The 20,801-nt window shown below is 45.6% G+C and overlaps 1 protein-coding gene across 1 annotated transcript in view; it reads right to left on the bottom strand.

Moving 5' to 3' along the window:
* LOC108936707 (lipopolysaccharide-responsive and beige-like anchor protein) overlaps positions 1-20,801 on the bottom strand; it is a 141,267-nt gene that overhangs the window by 112,217 nt on the left and 8,249 nt on the right. Inside the window, exons 2-15 of the mRNA XM_029250163.1 lie at positions 13,475-13,706; positions 12,603-12,703; positions 11,526-11,621; positions 8,481-8,599; positions 7,815-7,941; positions 6,937-7,056; positions 4,886-5,032; positions 4,359-4,556; positions 3,744-3,877; positions 3,415-3,523; positions 3,092-3,244; positions 2,605-2,773; positions 2,172-2,251; positions 964-1,026 (exon numbers count right to left, since the gene is read on the bottom strand). Of these exons, the coding sequence (XP_029105996.1) occupies positions 964-1,026; positions 2,172-2,251; positions 2,605-2,773; positions 3,092-3,244; positions 3,415-3,523; positions 3,744-3,877; positions 4,359-4,556; positions 4,886-5,032; positions 6,937-7,056; positions 7,815-7,941; positions 8,481-8,599; positions 11,526-11,621; positions 12,603-12,703; positions 13,475-13,706 (1,848 nt within the window). The remainder of the gene's footprint in view (positions 1-963; positions 1,027-2,171; positions 2,252-2,604; positions 2,774-3,091; positions 3,245-3,414; positions 3,524-3,743; positions 3,878-4,358; positions 4,557-4,885; positions 5,033-6,936; positions 7,057-7,814; positions 7,942-8,480; positions 8,600-11,525; positions 11,622-12,602; positions 12,704-13,474; positions 13,707-20,801) is intronic.

A 20,801-nucleotide genomic window follows, 5' to 3' on the forward strand; every position in this document is an offset into this window, starting at 1 on the left:
CCACTGCGCCACCGCGCCCCCTACCTTATTAAAAACAAAACATGCAAAATTCTCCATTTAAAGTTGCTTGCAGTTTATGAATAATTAGCATGATAAATTGTTCAAATATTTAGTGAAAAAAAGTTTTCCATTTTAATGGAAACTTCAAAAACAGCTGCAGTTCACAATTAACACAGAAATAAAATGTATGTATTTTCAAACATACATACATTTCAAAAATACTGTCCGTACAACCTGTTTAGAGCAAAAACTACAAAGAATCTTGAATATAAGTCACGAAAGTCATCTTCCCAACCTGCAAGGAATTTTTTGTTCCGTTATAAACATGTGATTCTTCCTCTATGTCTCACTAGAGTAAAGCAGCGTACTCCTGGAAGCTGTTTGCTCAGCTCTGCTGCTACCCCCCATTGAACTAGTCCAGTGCTCCAGCGAGCCTGGCATCCCCACCGGGACTGTGTGCGGCACACGTGCTGGGGGAGGCTGCCACCTAGCGGTCGACACGGTGCCACACAGCACAGCGCCCCCTGCCACCAGACTGGAAAACTCTCCATGGAGAGAATAGAACCAGTTCCTTCTTGCACACCTATTTTTCACTTAGTAACCTGTTCGTGGTCAAATTCCCAACGTACTCAGCTCCTGCAAAATTTTGGCTTTTCCGTAACACTTAACTCACAGGTTAACCCGTAGTGGGTATGTAGCGGTTACGGTTGTCTCCTTACAATCTACTGATTCCAGGTTTAATCCAACTCCTGCTGTAGTACTCTTGATCAAAGTGGATGAAACTGAAGAGTAAAAAATACTATACTATGTCATTTAAGCAGCAGGGTAAGTTAAGTTCTTTATTTTGCAAGTCACCCTGACAAAAAAATGTCAGCTAGATAGATGAAGGTTAACAAATGAATTCCATTTCCCATCACTGAGACTTTCTTAGCTTGTGCTGCCACTGTGAAAGCTCTTCATTACCTCATGCATTGTTAGAAGGTAGTTGAGAATACTCTGCAGTTCATCTTCTTTCACCCCAGAGTCCTACAAGACATAAACAGACAATACCGCACCTTTTCCAAAACAGTGAACCACAAAAACACACAACATAAGATACTGTGAAGCACCACCCATTTAAATAATGTGTACTGTCGGTAACTGGATCAGTCTAGTAGCGTGAGCTTGAATTTGATCAGATCTTGAAGAAGTCCACAAAAAAAATTCTTGGAATCATACGTTTTGCTTTTCAAGAGCATCAACTTTCAAGAACAAAATACGTTGAGCGAGAGTCTATGGAGCACAATCAAAGTCAAATTCCAGATCTGGACATATCTGAGATAAGGCCGAGGGCATTTCCGTTTCAGAGCAGCGAGAACAATTTGAAACTATGCCAGTAACTGTGGGCTGTGGAAACTCGGCCCAACTAGCCTCCTGAAAGGGAACACAGAGCAGAAACAACCTTCTGTCAACTATGGGTTCATATTCACACTGGTTTCTCTCTCTGTTGTCTGTAACTCACAAGCTTGAAAACTCACTAAAAAAAAAACGCACTCTGCAACTCACAAAACTGAACTTAAGAAAACATTGAAAACTTCTAAGTTTACCAAAAGTGGTCTTCTCATTGAAAACTTTATGAAAATATACTTAAAAAAATATACCAAAACCTTACATCAAGCATAAATTAATGAATTTTCTCACATTAACGAACTTATTAAAAGACAGATGAAGAATGTGAATTACAGATGAAACAGGTGTCTTCTGTTGCGTGTTATTACATTTGGTATCTGGCCGAATCACCAGCTTTTCAGAGGAACATAACTCGCGAACACGTCAAAAGCCCAGAGGTAAGAGCGGAATGATGATCGACTGCTCGGACACCACTGGGGAGAATAAGGAGAACAGTAACAGGTTCTGGACAGAGTAATACCTAAAGCTTTTTGGACCCTGATACAGGTCGCAACAGTGGAGTCACCAACTACAGTTTAGTCCAAGTAAAACTTCCTTGCTGCATAAATTCCACCACTTGAAGGGAATATTCGCAATGGCTGGATGAGAAAGCTGCTAGACTAAGACAATTTCTCCAAGGACATCAAGCTCGCTACTCTAGTGAAGGTGCCTGGACCCAAGGCGGCAGCACTGACTGAGCACTGACTGAGCACCAGTACTGCACTGTATGGTATCTCACTCACCTTCAGGATGAGCTGCTTGACAAAGAGCAGCAGGTATGCCCGCAGCAACAGCATCTCCTTCTGGCTGGGCCTGGGCCCGTCTGTGTACACAGCAGGGGGCAGAGTTCCTCAAACACAGCATCCAAACATGGCGTATACTTTTGCACCTTCAGACGGCCGCTGGGCTTTAAGGCAGCCTCAGCAGGCCGATACACCCATCTGCGAAGCTCCTGGTGTGTCTCTCACACACTGACAGCAGTTTCCAAGGTTCAGCCCTTGAGGACTTACTGTTACCGTTGTATATGGAAAATGGTCCCACAGTTTAAGTTATGCAGACACAAGGGTATATTTACATATAAAAAAAAATAGAATGATTCAGAGTGAAAATGATACAAGGGTTTTACTGTGCCTCCGGCCCAGCAGAAGGCACTACTGTGAGTGGCATCTGTCTCACCTTGTCCTTTGGGTGTGATGCCGCTGCGATCCTGTGGGTTCACCACCCAGTAGTAGTATTTGAGTGTGTGCATGACCTGCAACACTGTGCTCACTCTGCGGATGGCGCTGTAGATAGTCACCGTGCTGATGAACTCTGTGCACAGGTAGGTGTAAAGGGTGGTCTGCACCTGGATGCCAGCAGCCACACATACACAAAATCACACACCAGGTGGTGTGAGAATATCCAAATACTTACAAGAGGCTGGACTCTGTGTGCTCACACTTTACCCTGGTACTGTATAAATCCAGACTAGTCGACCTCCACACTGGAAAACTTGCCAAACTGTTGTTTCCTCTCCATATTTTACTCATGTACACATGCATATCAGTTTACACAAATGCTTTTTTTCCCCCCATTAATTCATTTGTATCTAATGCTTTCCTCTAAAGCAACTTTTTTTAATGGAGCAATTCAGGGTTAGGGTTAGCACGGCACCAGTGTGCACCTTGGCCGCAGCATGGACCCAAATGGCCGGGTTGAACAGGATGTAGTCACATAGCTGCTTGAGTAGTGGGGCCCCATGCGGCACGCTGCTCAGGTAGCGTGCCAACGCTAGGAAGATGTCCAACACTGAGAGGGTCATGTGGACCTTGGAGGACTGCGGACAACAGACGCAGAGGAGAGTGTTACTGGACACCTCAAGGGACAAAGGAACTATGGGACAGTAAGACCAGAGTAAGACCAACGTGTCCAGGGTATCTGTTTGGAGTCGCAGTCAGTGCGATTCATGCTAATAAATTTGTCAGCGCTCCTGGCGGCATCTCCCACCTTCTCCAGGATGTACCCGATCACCAGGAAGGCCTTGCAGGACAGAACCTGCTCCTGCACAGACACAGAGTTCCTGAGCAGCTCCATCAGAAAGGAGAGCAGTGTGTGGCTGGATGGGGAGCAAGCAAGAGTCAGCACCCCAGTGACAAGGATGTGTTCCTTATTTTCATACAGACATGAGCGAAACAACATTAGCTGTGACCAGAAGACGTAGGCAGGATATTTGCAAATCCTGCAAAACCCATCAGCTCTAACCACACTGTTACATGCTGCTCCGTCAAGTTTATGTCCAAAATGAAACTCTTTAAAGAGTAAGAGTGGTATCGTACCAGACGGAGGTGTCCACCTCATCAGTGCTGTGCTGTAGGTAATCCAACTGTGCAAACAGGGGGAAGAGCACCTGTACGCCCCCCATGGAGTGGATGGCGCTCTGCACGGAGTGGGTCGACACGTCCCGCACGTCCTGCAGCGGACACGTGACACTCAACCCACCGCTGACGCACACAGAAATAATAACATAGTAATAGGAAATGGTGCCGAGGACAAAGCAGTCTGCTGGTTTTCAAAAGCTTACGTCGCTCCGTAGTTTTTCCCCCCGTTAATTGCTGCGAGGGAACTTAATTAAGACATGGAGATAAGAGCTACTAACTACAGCACTGGACTGCCAAGGGACTGATAAGGTTCAGCTTATGATGAGTGAAGAATGTGTTCTCAAAGTTTTCCAATAATAAATAAACTCAATTGTCCAGACTCCAGAGGTGAGTTCATTACTCCTGTCAATCAAAGACAGTTTAATTCCAATGCAGAGCTTCATCAAGCTTCATCACATCACTTTGGATAGGAGATGAAAAAAGTGAAGACCTTTTCCTTCCAAATTCTTCCACAAATCACCTGTTACAGGCAGGCAACTTTGAACAGGTGCATTGTGGTCAACAGGGACCCACCTGCAGCATGAGGGCGTGAGGCGAGTGGACAAACACGGACGGGCTGTCCCTGGGAGAGGACTCGAGGCACAGCTGCCCATCGGTGGCCCGCGGGTTGTAAGTGAAGGCGATGCAGGAGGACAACTTGCCGTCGTACAGCAGCGTTCGGTGATGCTCGGCGAAGAGGAGGTCACACTCGGCCCGGTGCCGGAACGTACCCTTGGGTTCGACACACAACAATCTGTCCTCATTCTGTCGATCAAAGCCCATGGTGTCACACGGTGATACTATAGGTGGTTCCAGATTTACTGTGGCTTGGCGAAGTACAACAAACTACAGACTGCCTTGCATTCTACTAATTCCAGTAGGCACATCCAAGACAATAGATTGTGTATTTTTGTGGATATTTAATAAATCCATAAAATGGGCAAAACCCAAAAGGTTGACAGAAAGCTGTGTGCCCATGAAAGAATAATGAAACATGTTGAGAGTCTTTGGAGAGCAGAGTGCATCATGGTACAGTTCAACAGAGCTGCAGCTCTGGGCACCTTATATCCAGGACCCAGGTGGTAAACGGCCAGGATCTGCGCCGCACTGAGAGCCTCACTGAAGAGGTACACGGCTCCCATCTGCCCACAGAATACCCTGCTGGCATCCACCGTCTCCCAGGAGCCCAAGAAGCACTTATCAAACGTCTGGGGAGAGTCACAAGGCAATTGGTGAGTACTGCACAACTTCTGTCCACAAACGACCCTTAAACACTTTATTATACCATGTTGCAGAACAGTAACATTTCTCAAAGGAGTGTCACACTAAAAAAGTACTTTTCAATCTCAGTTAATAAAGTCCAAATGGACAAAATCAACATTTTGTAACTCAGAAGAAACCAGATGACATGTAGCCTTAATCACGTTTTGAAAATCTGTTTATAAAAATGCACACACGCTGTCTGAAACTGCTTGTCCCAAGCAGGGTCGTGGCAAACCAGAGCCTAACCCGGCAACACAGGGCACAAGGTTGGAGGGGGAGGGGACACAGCCAGGACAGGACGCCAGTTTGTCACAAGGCACCCCAAGCGGGACTCGAACCCCAGACCCAGCAGAGAGAAGGACCCAGTCAAACCTTCTGCACCACCCTCTGGTTTATAAAAATGTTCAACGTTAAATAAGATTTTAATTCTATTACATTTTCAATAGTGATCCCTTATTTTCTTGAGAAGAACTTTGGCGAGAGCAGCTGTAAAAACCGCATCTTCAGAAGAATCCAACAGAAGAGCACGTTTGACGTAGCATGCATGAGGAGCTGCATCCTCAGCGAGCTGTTCATTATAGGTGTCGCTCTCAGCACCCCCACACCTCACCAGCCTGCTTCTGAGCCCTGAGTGACAACCCCAAGGCTTATGGGTAATGGGTGCTCACACAGGGCCGTCATGCAGTGACACACAGCAAAGCTGCCAACAGAGAACAACCACCTGGCGGTATTTTCCAAGTTTCACCGTTTCATCAGATGGTGAACTATCTTCTCACTCCAACCACAGGGAAAGAAGGCAACAAAAGACACTAGCTCCTCACCTTAAAAGCACAACTGGGAGTGGAAGTCTGTCTGGACAACAGTTTGTAAATTCAAATTCAGTTTTACAGCTAGGTGTATTAAGGTAAAATCAATGAAAGCTGAATAACACAGATGTCCCTCATTTTATTCAGGGGTTAGATTCTGGAACATGTACACATAAAGCTATAAGAAGTAAATAATATAGAAGACATTATTGTGACATTATTACGGATGGACACAATAATATTGCTGCTGTGTCACACTTCCTGGATGACGTGAAAGAAGCAGAGTTCGATTCCCCGCTCAGCCTGAACAGTTTGCATGTTCTCCCCATGTTCACGTGGGTTTCCTCCCACAGTCCAAAGACATACGTTTGCCTCCTGACTGAGTGAATTAATTCCCTCTTGAGGATTAATAAAAGATAATTATCCCAAAATGTTGTTCCTGCAGTGTCCTGTTCAGTGCTGGATTGCTGACCAATCCATCCCATAAACATGTTATGTTCCTCATCTTGTTATTGATCACTGTCACTCAAAAACACCAGACATGAGCTGTAAACACCATGGAAAAGAATTTAATTAAGGTGATCCCAATCTCAATGTCTGAATGGCATCTTTTAATGCCAAATAATTGCTGGACATATAAATATAGGCTATGCTTGCTTTGCAAGAAACAAATTTTATAAAACAAATCAGTAAAATGGTGAAAAAAAATGTGAAGAGAATATAATTTAAAAAAAATTAGAAAAAGAACTGACAAAGACATACATTTATCTCAAAGAGTGGTAAAAACCAGCATACCTGTTTGATAGAGACAGAGGACTTATCCGTATTCCATGCTCCAAAGTGTCACAAAGAGCCACAAAAAAATACTACTGTAAAGAGATATTAATCTGACTGCATTAAAATCATAGTTGAGGGAGACTCAAGAGAACGTTGAAATTTGCTGTGACTTCACTTCTGCATGGCACCCTTTCCCAACAACGCGACCTGCAGCAAACAGCACTTATAACTACAGGGATGTAAGTACAATGCCACGGGACACTTACATCGCTGGTGCTGACCAGCCAGGTGATCTCCCCGTAGGATGCCAGCTCTCCATTGACATAACAGCTGATCTCACTGTTCTTCCAGCGATTGTAGACGTGAACTATGGTCACCATGTACCACTGAAACACAGAACAGACCAGCATTGAGGGGCATTTGCCACAGCGTCACGCAGCTGCTCTCACCTTTACACAATTCCACGCAAGCAACGCATAGGGCGCTGTCCGAGGGAACGAACAGGGTGTGATCAGTTATGTGTCCCATTATTAGTATACAAAAATACATCCAAAGAGCAATTCACCTGAGATTTAAACATGTAATTTAGCATTCTGAGTCCAAATTTTTTAATTCTATTTACGCTGTTCACCAACCTTTAACAATGACCTAATTTTGCTTTAGAAATGAGGATAACTTTAATGCTTAATTTTATTTGCACATGCAAGGAATCTGAAATGGTGGTGCTCCTTCAGACACATTCAACACACAGAATGTCACCAAACTAGCAGGGTAACCATATGGTTTTGAAGATGATGCAACAAATAAATAACACAGTATGGTACAATTATGGGGCTGTGTATGAACATATCTGCATGATATGGGCATAGAGGTGGAAATAGGAGCAACACTGAAATTTAGCAGTTGTAGCTGGTAACACGTTAATAAAATATATTACTTCACACTATACACTATGTTACTAGTGCAAATTTTAACTGTGTTAAACTAATAGTTAAATTGAAGCAATATCTATAGTTGTGTCATCATTTCCAGTTTTGGAAAGCACGCTGCACCGATTCTGTGCATTAAACGGAAACGTGCAAGGGGGGTTCCCTGTAAGCGCATGGCTCCAAGTCGCTGCTTCAGACCCACGTGCGCCACTCACCTGCTGCGGTCTGAAGTCGTACTTGACGCAGTGCTGGAAGCCCCTCCCCCTGGACTTCAACGAGGTCACGATCAAACAACCCCCTACAAAATGTGCCGAGTAGCCAAGGCCTTTGCTGGTATGAAAACTGAAAAAGAACAGTTCCTTTTTTTCTTCCGAGTGAAGAACATTCCCGAGCAATGATAGTTTGAAGTGATCTACACAAAAGTTTAAAAACCATATGTTCCACATTATAATAAAATACGCACCTTCTAAAATCCCAAGAAAGAGGTGCACGCAGGCTCATTAGCAAATACACCTGGGCTTTGCAGCACCCATGCTTTTAATAGGTGACAGTGCCAGAGAGAAATATTATCCCACATCTGGGTTTCACAGTTATGACATCCATAAAGGCCACAACACCCTTCTTTGCATAAACCTCACTGAAATAGGAATTAATTCTCCTGGAAATAAGCCAAGTACAGACTGGCATCTAGTTTTAAACCAGTTTTAATAGAGAAACAACATAAACACACTGAGATATTAATTCTTATTAATGCCAACTGACATAATATTTTATGAATCAGAACACCTGTGATGATCAGTCAAAACCCTCCAGTGCATTTCCCGTTGGGTGTGTGTGCAAAAGTCACTGCTGGTGTCGCTCTGCAGTGAACAAGTACTCACCAGTATACATAAGGCTTGTCCTCTCCACTGACGCTGCTAACGGGGTCCAAGCGCAGCCAGGTGTGAAAGGTGAATCCGCTGTGGTAAGGCCACTTGGCAATGGGGGGTAAAGCGATAGCCTGGGGGACATGGAGAGTCATGAGACCCCCTGAACTCTTATGTAAATGCAGTACTCAATAGTTGAAGCAGGCTTTTCTTCTTACATCACGGTTTGCTTCTGGCATGTCTCTGCCTGGATGTCTGTTCACCATCTGCAACCCAACCTCACCATGATCGTGACCAAACCGTGACCCTCCACCTCCCAGCTGGTCCGTCCACTTGTTGGGAAATCTATCAAACTGAACAAGTGACTAATCTCATCCTCTTTATCAGTGAAGAGCCTGGGAGTAACAATCCACTCCAATCTCCGCTTCTCCCACACAAAGTCACAACCTGGTACTGCAGATACATCCTGTATATAGTATCCACCCTGATCGCATGACACATTCTTCTCAGCTCCTGGTCCAGGCCATGGTAATATCACCCCAGGACCACTGCAACTCCCTGCTCTGTGGTCTCCCAGCTTCCATCATAAAGCCTCTGCAGCTGATACAGAATACCATTTTATGAGTTGCTTTTGACCTGGCAAAGCTTTCCCCATGTATCACCCCTCCTCAATTCTCTCCATTGGCTTCCCGTACCTACCTGCATAAGTTCAGCACTCTGGTTATGGCCCAGAAGACGGTCGAAGGACCCCAGTACCCGCAGAACCTGATCACTTGCTTAAGCTCAGCAAGAGGGCTGTGCTCCTTCATCTGTGGTCCTTTGGTGGTCCCACTAAACAAAGGTCCACAATAGAAGTCTGTAGGTTCTCAGATTTGGCCCTAATATGGTAGAATGAGCTCTCTCTGCCCCTCAAAGCTGCCGAATCCATTCTAGCATTCAAGAAGGATCTGAAACTCATCTCTTTCAAACCCATTTCTCTCCTAATCTTCTGAGAGCTACATATATGGGTACAACACCATCTGCTATGACTATGTATGTATTTGCTATTTGAATGTCACCTCTACAGACAGCTACCTGAGGGATATGAACCAGCAACATAATGGAATCAGAGAAGCTGTACATTGATAATGTGAAGCTTTGTCTGTTGTTCATGCACTTTGCTTACTCTAAGCTGTGCATTGCTTGAAAGAAAGACCACGTGCTGAGCACACACAATGTAAATACACCCTCGGTAAATCACAATATATCGTGATACGTCATATGCAGTACTTCTTCCAACTTTAGCTTCAGCTGAAATAAAACACCTCAATTCCCAAAACGGACAATATAAACACAATGCTTTATGAATGAATTTAAGATGATGTCATTCTCCTATTTTCAGGCCAAAAGGAGCACTCCTTCACCGTGTTTTGGCTTTCCTCAAAGCCGTCTGTTCTGACACAGTTACTGATTGCTTACTGTGATTTTACTGTGAGCAACTTCCTCCCTGAGTAACACTATCCAATTACTCTGGGTAAGGACTTTTTTCCCCCAAAGCAATTTCTCCCACACTCTCTCCCGACACTGCACATACTGTAACTGCCTCTCTTTAAAAGTAGTCTGTCCTCCCCAGAAACAACCTCTGTGTGAGACTGGAGCCTTGATAAGGGAAGATGGTTGATGGAGGAAGTGCCTGCAGAAGACAGCATTCCTCCTTCATACCTCACTGTACCAGTCACAGGCAAACAGGATGCCACGATTTGGGGGGTACTGTAGCTCGCCTCCTCACAAGAGCATGAGGCCACCAGCAAATTATTCTCACACCTGCACTAAAGGAGGCAGTTTTTTTGCAGCAGTGATTTTAATGAATCATGCAGGCGCTGAGACACAACAGAAGCAGGAAACTCCACGGCCCTGTTAGGTCACGGCTAGACATCAGGTTTCACTGCGACACCACAAAGTCACACATATGAGCAGCATTAATGGGAAACTGTTATTTTTAAAACTTTTCTAAACCAGCAGCGACAGTCGAGACAAAGCATCATTGTCGATTCCTTATCCAAAAATGTCGCCCCATTGATTTTGCTACAAAATCACCATCAGCGGGAGGCCATAAAGTCAGTTCATCCTTCACTAGTTTTCAAAACCTTGTTTCACAGATAATGTGTCATTGTTAGGAAAGTATGAAGATTTTTCAACCGCACAGCGGCTCAGTTGGGCCAGCAAAGACAAAGCACAAAGCCGCTTATAGAGCAAGATGAGAAGAGGCCGGCAGTGACAGTAATCCTGCCCATTCACCCAGCTCAGCTCAGCTCTGCTCGGATGCCCCATTCCTGCACGCTGGGATTGCATACGTTAAAATGGGTGATGACTCTCAAACATGCTTCCAGCCATACATAGTTAAGTTTAAAAAGTGATTCATAAGGTCTCCAGCTACCACTGGGCATCCTCTCTGCAAAACTGACAGATTCATGAGATTTGTCCCATACAAGGAGGACAGCAGACAAAGAGAACTGTTTTCCAGAACTAATCTCACATGCCATCCTTCTTGGGAACTTTCTTCACACCACTTCAAGTTTGTTAGTTTGTAACTTGTTTGTGTAGGAGAGCGCTCTGTTAAAGCTGTGTTCTTTGTCTAAAAATTTTGTGTCATTTTCACACCTGAAACACATGTCCTCAAACTGTGAGAGGAAACCAGAGCTCCTGGAGGAAACCCATGAGAACACAGAACATGCAAACTCCATACAGAGTGAGCAGATTCAAACCCACATCCAAACCCAGAGCCCAGAAGAAGAAGTGAGGCACTAGTGCTACCCTCTTTGACCCTGGGGCCACCCTACATATGCAGCATGTAAATACCTGTGCTCCAAAACTAACAAAGAGAGATAATGCAAATGAAGTTGGTCCATTTGATCTTTACTGATAGAATCCTGAAAAAATCTTCCACCCCATTACCATGTGCATATGGGATTACAGCACAGATGTACCGGTGGATGTTGCCTGAAACTGCACCTGAACTTCTCAAATATGTTCTCGTGAATGAAGTTGCAGCCAGTACGCTGCAGAGCTGGACGCACTCACCGCTGCGCTCTTCCCCGGGAAACTGAAAAAGGCGTCAGGACCGACTCTGTGGGGTGCGGCCTTCAGGACAGACAGCAGCTTCACAGCATGAGGGGGCTGGAGGAGAGAGTGCACTCAGCACGCCTGACTGCATACATACAAATAGAGCAACATACAGCAGGCCTAACAGACACATACACGCACATAGTCATCTTGGACCCGATAACAAACACAAAGACTCAAATTTGTATAGATGCACACACATGCGCACAGACACACAGACACACACACACACACACACACACACACGGAGTGTGTCCCCTGCAGATGCTCTGTGATGTTCTCCTGTGCCACTGCTGATACCACATTAGGCCAACCATAGGGGAAAAAAAATATCCTGTTTTACATTTGTAGAAATCTCATGCCTGTTTGAAGGCAACATGAGCTACCGTAAAGTTAACATTTCAAACTTTTCTCACGTGAGCTGGGGTTGCTGTATGTAGGTGAAGAAAACATACTATAATCCCTAACATAAACAGGCACAACTTATCTAAAGGGTATAATATGCATTGAGCGCACCTATAAGACTGAATGGCACACGTAAGTCATTTTACACACAATGCTGACATCCCCAAACTACACACTATATAATTTACATTGAGTTTCTGTCTAAAACAGAGATTGGTCATGTCATATAAAACAAAAAAAAACATGACAAGCGTGAACAACCCACTAAGCTGAGAAGATGACCAGTGAGCTACTTGTTGGCACCCAACTGTGACTCTTCCCAAACAATACATATTAAAGCCTTTTTGTTAATTTTGTTGGGAGCACGTTCCCCCCCCCAGCCAAGCAGTCCACCTTTATAGCAGCTTATTTCAGCTGAATGAAGAATGCTTAGCTACGGAAATTAAATATGACAAATTTATCACAGACAGCCAGAAGACGAGATCAGTGGCATTACGTAGCACATATATAAAGACCTACAGTGAAATGACTGCTGCATGATCTCTAAGATTAGGTTTATACCATGTTCCGGGGGAGAGTGTTGACATGCACGTATGAGTGAGACAAGGACACGTGCAGTAGGTGACATACCCAGCATCCGTTCTCTCCTTGCAGCTTGCTGACCAAGAGCTTCAGCTGCCGGACGGTGATGCTATAGCGGGCCAAAACCGCCAGGACATCTATGAGCAAGTCTGCCAGCGAAAGCACAAAGACAGGGCAATGACACGACAGCGTTCGGAACAAGGGCACGTCACTGAGGGTTGACATTCTAGAGGAGAGCATGCACGGCGCATTCTTTATTTTACTCCCTTTCGATCAGCAAAAATTGTACCTTGGGAATGTGCTTGCAAATGGCACTGTCTATGCAAATACTTTTGTCCTCTGAAAAGGATCAAGGTGTCTGACATTGTTTACCACATTTTGCTGGTGTCTGACAGTGAGAAGGCCAGACTTCAGTGGTGACAGAAAGAGGGATTCCAAGGTCTCACTGTAAAACCTTGGAATATTGGATTCTTGTGACACTGACATGTGACTGAAGCATGTAAACCTGAGTCCTGCACGCAGCGCGACTCCCGGATGTTGTACCCAGGGTCAGAACTAAGGCAAATCTAACTTTGTATATCCCCAGCAGATGGCCTTTCCAGTCTGCGTGTAGCTATTTGGTTTCTAGGCAAATACTGTGGATATTTACATTAAATGAAAAGTCATCAGACCCACTGAGTTTTTTACTAATTTCTCACACAGACTCTCACTGTGCACTGTGAGAGATTAAGAGGTGGACGGTGAAAGTGCACAGTATGACAAAGAGCAAAGTTCTTTGGAATTTACACAACTCTAATAGCTCCACATTCTTCTTTAGAGAACAAGTAATGCAGAGGCACTTCCAGTGCTGCTCACCCCAAACCATGGGTGGAGCGATCACACCAGGGATGCAGGCCCTGGGTCCAGAGAAAAACACATACCTGCAACCGTGCAGTGAGCTTCATGGATTCGTGCCAGCACCAACTCCATGAGGCCCACCTCAGTGCAAGCCTGCAGGTTGCGGGCACTCTTCTTCAGGATGGCTACAAAGATGCTCCACATCTCAACTTGGCATGTGGCCTCGCACTGGTCCAGCAGCTCCACCATGCAGCCCACGCTTTCCGCTTCCTGGATGATGAAGTTCACCTCCAGGTCGAACTGGCCACCCACCAACTGGGAGGGAAGAGAGCGGTTGCTGTGTTAGCAGGATGGGAGGTAAGCGGTACAAGTGGTCACCACGGGAAGGGTACACTCTGACTAACAGAGATGTGGGCTGACCCCAACCACAGAATCCACAATCACCGCAGAATTGGTGAAAAATATAGCCGAAAACACCCACCCATGTATCGTCAATAAATGCTTAGCTAACTCAGGTTTACCTATCCTGGAAGAACATAGTATACCAGGGTTTGAGCAGGATGCCAGTGCATCATAACACTGCTCTTTCTTTGCTCTTTCTCTGTCACACACACACAGCGCCCCTATGTTGCCCATACTGAAAAAACTTGCAAAAAAAAAAAAAAAAAAAACTTGTAAAACTCAAAATGAACGAATAAAAAGCCTATGACCAGTGACAAGTGCCAGCACTTACGATGTGATAAGCTGAGAAAAAGAACAATTAGAGAGTTCTCCCTAAAATCACACACGACAGACCAGTGAGTTATCTGCTGCCCATAAGAACAACCTGAGGAAGATTAATCCACAGACGAGACTGTGAGGAGGAGACAACAGCAAACAGTTAAGGTCCCTCTGTCCCCGCCTGGATATGCACAAAGCGTCAAGCGGCCAGAAGCCTTCAGTCACAATGGTGTCCCACGTCTCCTGCAGCCGCCGGCAACATGCCCGAGATTCCAGGAACTGGTGTAAAATGAGGAAAGAAACAAACTGAGCAGCCTTCCCCACCAAACCCATCAGATCCTTCCTAACCACAACAGGGCCTGAGATAAGTAGTGAGCTCCAACAGATACAGGTGTTGAGCACACTTGTGTTGCGCACAGTGGTCGCCGTGGAGCTTTAATGAATGCTGGTTGCTGTGAAAAGGGCATTAGGGCGATTTATGACAGCAGCCCCATCTTCACAGTCTTCAGTCTTTGTGTGTGAGGGAGAAAAACAGAGAGAAAGAGAGCAACACAACAGTCACCTGACAGTGTATCTGCTATTGAATTCATAACCTCTGGTAACAGAAGAGCAGTGAGTAGGTACAGTATAGTCATTAAGCTGGGGACACCAGATCCCAGCGTTGAGCCTTCTGGAGATGTCGTGGGCTCAATTCGATGAAACACCGATGAAGGAAGGTGCCCACTTGACAACCCCAGGAAGGTGCTCGCAGTGATCTCTGGTGAGGAGGGTAGCGCACAAACACACACTGTCTGAAACCGCATGTCCTGAGCGGAGCCGCAGCGAACCGGAGCTTAACCTGGCAACACAGGGCGCAAGGCTGGAGGGGTAGGGGACACACCCCTGAAGGGACACCAGTCCACCGCAGAGCACCCCAAGCAGGACTCAAACCCCAGACCCGCCAGAGAGCAGGACTCAGTCAAGCCCACTGCGCCACCGCACCCCCCCCCCCGAGGAAGGTAGCATTCATTCATAATATGTGGTAGTCTGCAGGTGGATGGAGACATTCTGAAGCGATATGGGTGATATGGATAGTTAGTTAAAATCAAATAAGATGATGGAATGAGGTAGTTGGTATAGGTATTGAGAAGAAAATGAGTACTGTTGGCATGGTTAGTTTGTGTCCAGCCCCCATAATTTTAGCACAAGGGTTTTAACTTCTTACCCTGTATATTATTGTACAGTTACTGAATGAAAGTGTTTTTTTTTTTTTTTTTGTCCAAGACAACTATGGTGCAAAGTTGGTTTCAGGGGTTGACCAGCGACGTTGAGTCAGTGGTGATCTTTTGTTGATAAAAATGTCACCCATTTCCATGTTATCGCCAAAATGTTTCTTAACTGTAGCATATATGCACCATGTTTCCAAGTTTGCTAAACTTTTCGCAGTAATACAGTACCACTGAGGTACAGCAGTCAGTCAAAGACGTTCTGCAGCTGATGTCCATAAAACCTGGCAGGAACCGCATCAATTTATAGAGCTGGCTAACTTTTACTGGAGCGATTTAGGGCAAGTACCTTGTTCAAGGGTACTACAGCTGGACGTGGGAATTGAACATGTGACCTTTGGGTCCAAAAGCAGCAGCTCTAACCACTATGATAGCAGCTGACCCTCCACACACCTTAGGCTAACAAGGTGTACAGTTTCGGAATCGAGGCGATGCCTCAGGAACAGGGATTCCTGATGTCAGTCAGTCAGAGACACCACGTGCTAAAAGAGAACTCAAAGATTGGGAAAATGTACCAAAAATGGCTCTATACCGAGTGGCACTTTGTGCTCTTTCACGGTCTTAGGAAAAGCAACAGAAAAGTGCCCTTTCTGTGTGAAGAGTGATGCATGGGACCCGATGCTCCTCACCAAACAGGGCTACAGGATGTGGCACCAAGCAAAGACCTGGGGAGGGCATGCAGAAGCAGGGCCAACCCCCTGCTGCGAGCGCTTCCCACATCGACTGGTTGGTTTCCTCTTGCATCAGACGAAGAATCTGCACGTGATGTCTAATGACACGTTCTCTAACATGGCAATTCGAACACCACCACAGCATCATTTAGCAAATAAATTCCAGCAGCATTAAGCATCAAATACATACTCCACCAGAACCTACCCTGCTCTGTCCCCTAAAAAATACTACCAGACACAAGGGCTGAGTGAGCAAAGTGTGCAGAAATCAACATCGTTACACTCCTATAGCGAGACGGATGTTGTTCATGCAGCAAACTGCTTCTTCTAGTTGTGGTTTTAACGCTCTCTTACCTGTCAAAACCTTCGGTAGTGTGCAGTCATTCAACCGCAGCTCACAGACGCGTGTGTCATCAACTGACCCCAGACCCACAGTTCAGACAGGTAGTGTTCGGCATGGAGCCCCATAGCACCACAGCTCGTTTGTGTTCTTCTCCCTCCTGATGAAAACATCCACTACCTCAGCATGTCCCTTCTACACGTTTCTGAATGCAGCAGGCACTCATGACAGCGACGGACGGATCGAAAATCCGTTTACGGAGACTTTTACTGCGATGTTTACAACACCCCCTCTGGAATCTAGTTGTACTTCACACTATTTTACCACTGGAAACCCGAGATGTTTGCAATTCGTTCACCTGCATCTTCAGCGTTTCATTTATTCCAAGTTGGTGCCAATCATGAATTGTCACCGAAAGTGGCGCTGAACACAGCGTTCAGCTGTACACCCAGCTCAGCAATCAGCTTGCTGTTGTGTAACCCGTGGTGTACATGTTACATGTGTGCCCATCTACAGACAAATATGTGTCTGCATCCATCTGTCGCTGATGTACCTCTTTCCAGTCTGAGTAACAAGTCACTTTGGACGAAAGCGTCTGCTCAAAGTATAAATGTCAGTGCAACCTGTCGTTTTCTCAGAGTGTAAGTCACCCTGGAAGAGAACAATGACATGTGGGCTCACTTTAGCAGGTGAGCACAGACAAGGTCCGGGAAGACTGCCATCTATACAACTGAGCTTCACTCACACGTCAAGAAGATCCAGAAAAAATGGGAGAAGTAATGAAAGCTCCGTCACTGAAGGTTGCTAAGTTATGGCCCAGTTATTCGTTTCTGTACCAGCTGGCGGTCAGTGTGCTTCACCACCACCATTGCAGACCACATTTTGCACAGCACAGCTACTGAAAGCCAAAGTCTGCAGGCTAAAGGTCCAGAGTGGTTTTGTGGATGAGAAAAGAGGCGCGTCGCCCTAAACTTCACAGCAAGGGGCTCCTGTGTGCTCCACTTCAACACAGCGCTAGAGGTAAAGAAAGAAATTACTGCACAGTGCCGCTCAAAGGAGCCCATGGGAAAAGGACTTATTTTAGCTCATTTCAATCACTTCCTCCAGTTTCATCAGTTTAACTAGCAGCCCGGCTCAGGTCCCGCTGAAGCACAGTAAACAGGCAGCTCCGGAAAAGGCAATTAGACCCACAGCTTGGAGCATGGCCCCGAAAATAACTGCTCCGAAGAACGACTGTCACAGACTGAGCTGTGACAGGCAAGTTGGTTGCAAGGAATCAGTAAGATGCCGGCAAAGTACCATCAATGAAATGCTGAACCTTGCTGCTGTTGTTGCCTGTCACATGCATTTCACCTTGTATTGTTATATTGCGTGTTCTGGTTTAGTATTCCATTTAACACTTTTTGTTTGAACTAGATTGGGTGCCGGGAAAGGCCTACCGGTATCTGTCTGTTTGTCATTAACTAATAATATTTCTTTTATAAAGGTATGGCAGGTATATGTAACTGGTTGTGGAGAGAGAATGTATTTATTGTTTTTAGAAGATCATTTCTGTAGACTTTTTCCTTACCATGCAGCTGTCTGGTATTCTGTTGTGTTTGGTACCCTGTGTTGTAAACCAGATGGAGTGAACTATTTGGGGTATATCGAGGTGGGAGTCCTTGGGCACAACCAACTAGGCAGGGGTGTTTTATTGTGTCGTGTGATAAATGTTTTTATAAGTCGTAACGTAGGGATATTTATAGTAGAAAATGTTGTGTATTGTTTGTATGTTTTAGTATTTATGTTGGATGTAATTTTTGGGGAAATGTACTTTGGAATAGTTGAGGCTGTTATGGTATAACCAGAAGGGCGGAGTTACTGCTATATAAGTTTGTATTAGGGCACTAGTGGAGAGGGTGAAGTGATGCAAACTTATGTAGACAGATTCTCATGCAGTAAACAGGAGAGCTATGCATTGATGTTGATACAAGAGGTTAAGCCCATGGCGCATAGGCCTCATGTTCCTTGTAACTTAATGTTTGTTTTGTACTTGGTTGGGGGTTAATGTGTTTTGAGGATTACCTTTTAGTAAAAGAAAACAAACCTTTTTGGTCCAACTACTTCAATTCTCCACTGCTGCTTCCATCCGTCGTCCATACCCACCACAACGACACAGACACATTACACACGACGGCACCGTCCGCACCCCCATGTCTCTGTGTTTCGGCAACAGTTACGCATTCGGCCACATGAACTCGCCCCGTGTCTCCTCAGAGTCGTGGCGCGTGCCTATATTCATCGGTAACTAATACCTACGCCGATCATGTGCAAACACTCCACACTCCACTTCTGAGCATCAATACTGGATGCATATCAATGAAGCCAAAGTACACGCTGTTCTGTGCTTGGCACACATCCTCAACATACCAGTCTCTGGATAATCCATCCTCTTTAGCATGACACACATTTTACCGAGACCTAACACGTGAAGGACACGTCACCCTTAACGGGTTTGTTGCTTAGAATTTCGGGGAAACATTGTAAAATATCCCTATGAAAGCGACACAAGGTGAACCACAGTATTTTACCGAAGCAACAACATGGGGGGAACCGCCTCCAATTGACTTCAACACGTTTATTATTAGTGAGCGATTTCAACGTGCACGTTTACTTGTAGTTTATCGTTGTGCAGGGCTCACGGGCAGCCGAACCACCAGACAGCAGACCAGGAAACATTTCAGTTGAACCATCTCTCCTAGGAGAGACATAACAGGGCTCTTAGAGCCTCTCCGCTGCCTCGGGGCTGTTATCGGAGGAAGGAGTAACAGTCCGTCGGGGACGGAAGGGCGGTGGGCACCGGGAAACAGCATCAGGCCTCATTAGGCGACTCGCCTCAGGAGATCTGAGCTCACAGAGCTGCGGCGGACCAGCCAAGAGTGGCCCGTAAAGGTCTTAACTCCAATCCAAGCTAAGAAAGCTGGGCTGTTCTATGACACATTCTGCAGTCCAGTGAACTGAGGAAGACACCCAGGATGATGAGAACATAGAGAAGCAGTTGATCTGTGGTTTTGTACAGTATTCTTTCAGGCTGTATGCAAATGAGATGCATTTTTGTTCAATAACAAAGAGTTTGTTCAGCTTTGCATTCCAACTCCATACAATCACTCAATTTTACACAAGTGCAGATGTTGTGCTCCAAAGTGACACCTGATCCACTTCCTGGTTCTGAAAAACACGGTGCGAATGAGCCAAAGCAGAGCGTTGACAGCAGCCACTCCCCCGTCATTGACCCAAAGCAACCACCCTTTGACATTCCCACCGAAATCACCCGACAAGGGAAAACGCACAACAGTGTCGCGGTTGAAGCAGCTAATATTTCGCTGACTTCACTGACACAGTAAGAATGAGGAGACTCCAGGAAACCTGAACATTAAATAAGTTAATGCATCACTGACACACAGCTGGTGATGACCGCAGACACCATTGCACCTTGGGGACATGGCTGAGAGAACCGCGAACTCGTGGAATTGCAGCATGAAGGCGCAGGAGGCACAACAAGGGCCTCAATGTGCCTCCGTTTCCCCATGTGGCTCTTTTAATACAAATCGGTAACATCCAGTGATCCAGTAACCCTTCGATCACCTTTATGTAGTAAGAGGTTCTCAGTATGAAATGTTTGACGTCTCTTATGCTGTTCAGTGTTATGTGGTTTGAGGTTAGTAATTGCTTTGCTGTCATCATAAAGCTGGTTATGCCTTTTAATAGTGGTTAAAGTCTGCTGAAAACAGGAGCTCCCTCGTTCACACACACACACACACTGCTGCTAAATGTCACCTTGTACTGCTGACCCTAGAGAGGTCAAGGGGCCCTTGGGAGCCAATCGTTTCCTCCCACGAAGTGAGCACTGCCAATGGCGGGAAACTGTTCTGTTTGCTGAGACCCCCAGCTGGCTCTGGTAGCTAACTGGTAACCGATGGCACAGAGCTCAAACAAGGTTGAGGTGGGAAGCAACCCCACAAACAGTATCGCTGCCCCATATGACTTTCTGGGACCTGTCCTGCACCATTGTTCTGTCATATCCGCTTCCTGCAATTCACCAGCTGTGCTGTCCACGATGTTCTCCAGCACATTCTGCGGGGTCCGCGTGTCCTTCCTGCCGGGTGTAAACATCTCCTGCATAGTAACAGTGTGCAGCTCCTGTGCATAAAGTACATTTCGTTAAAAGAGACAAAGACACAGATAATCTGGCATATAAAACAGCTGGATAATCAGGGTCACTGCGGGCTAAGGCTGCCATGATGCAGAGACAATTCATATCAAAAGTGGCCTCAGTCAAGTGTTTCTGCTTTGTCCATGAAACATGAATTTGAAATGTCCAAAGCATGGAAAAAGCAGAGCCTGTGGAAAGGACATCATCATCATGATGCCTCCA

The sequence above is a fragment of the Scleropages formosus genome, chromosome 3, assembly GCF_900964775.1.
Source record: "Scleropages formosus chromosome 3, fSclFor1.1, whole genome shotgun sequence".
Lineage (NCBI taxonomy): Eukaryota > Metazoa > Chordata > Actinopteri > Osteoglossiformes > Osteoglossidae > Scleropages > Scleropages formosus.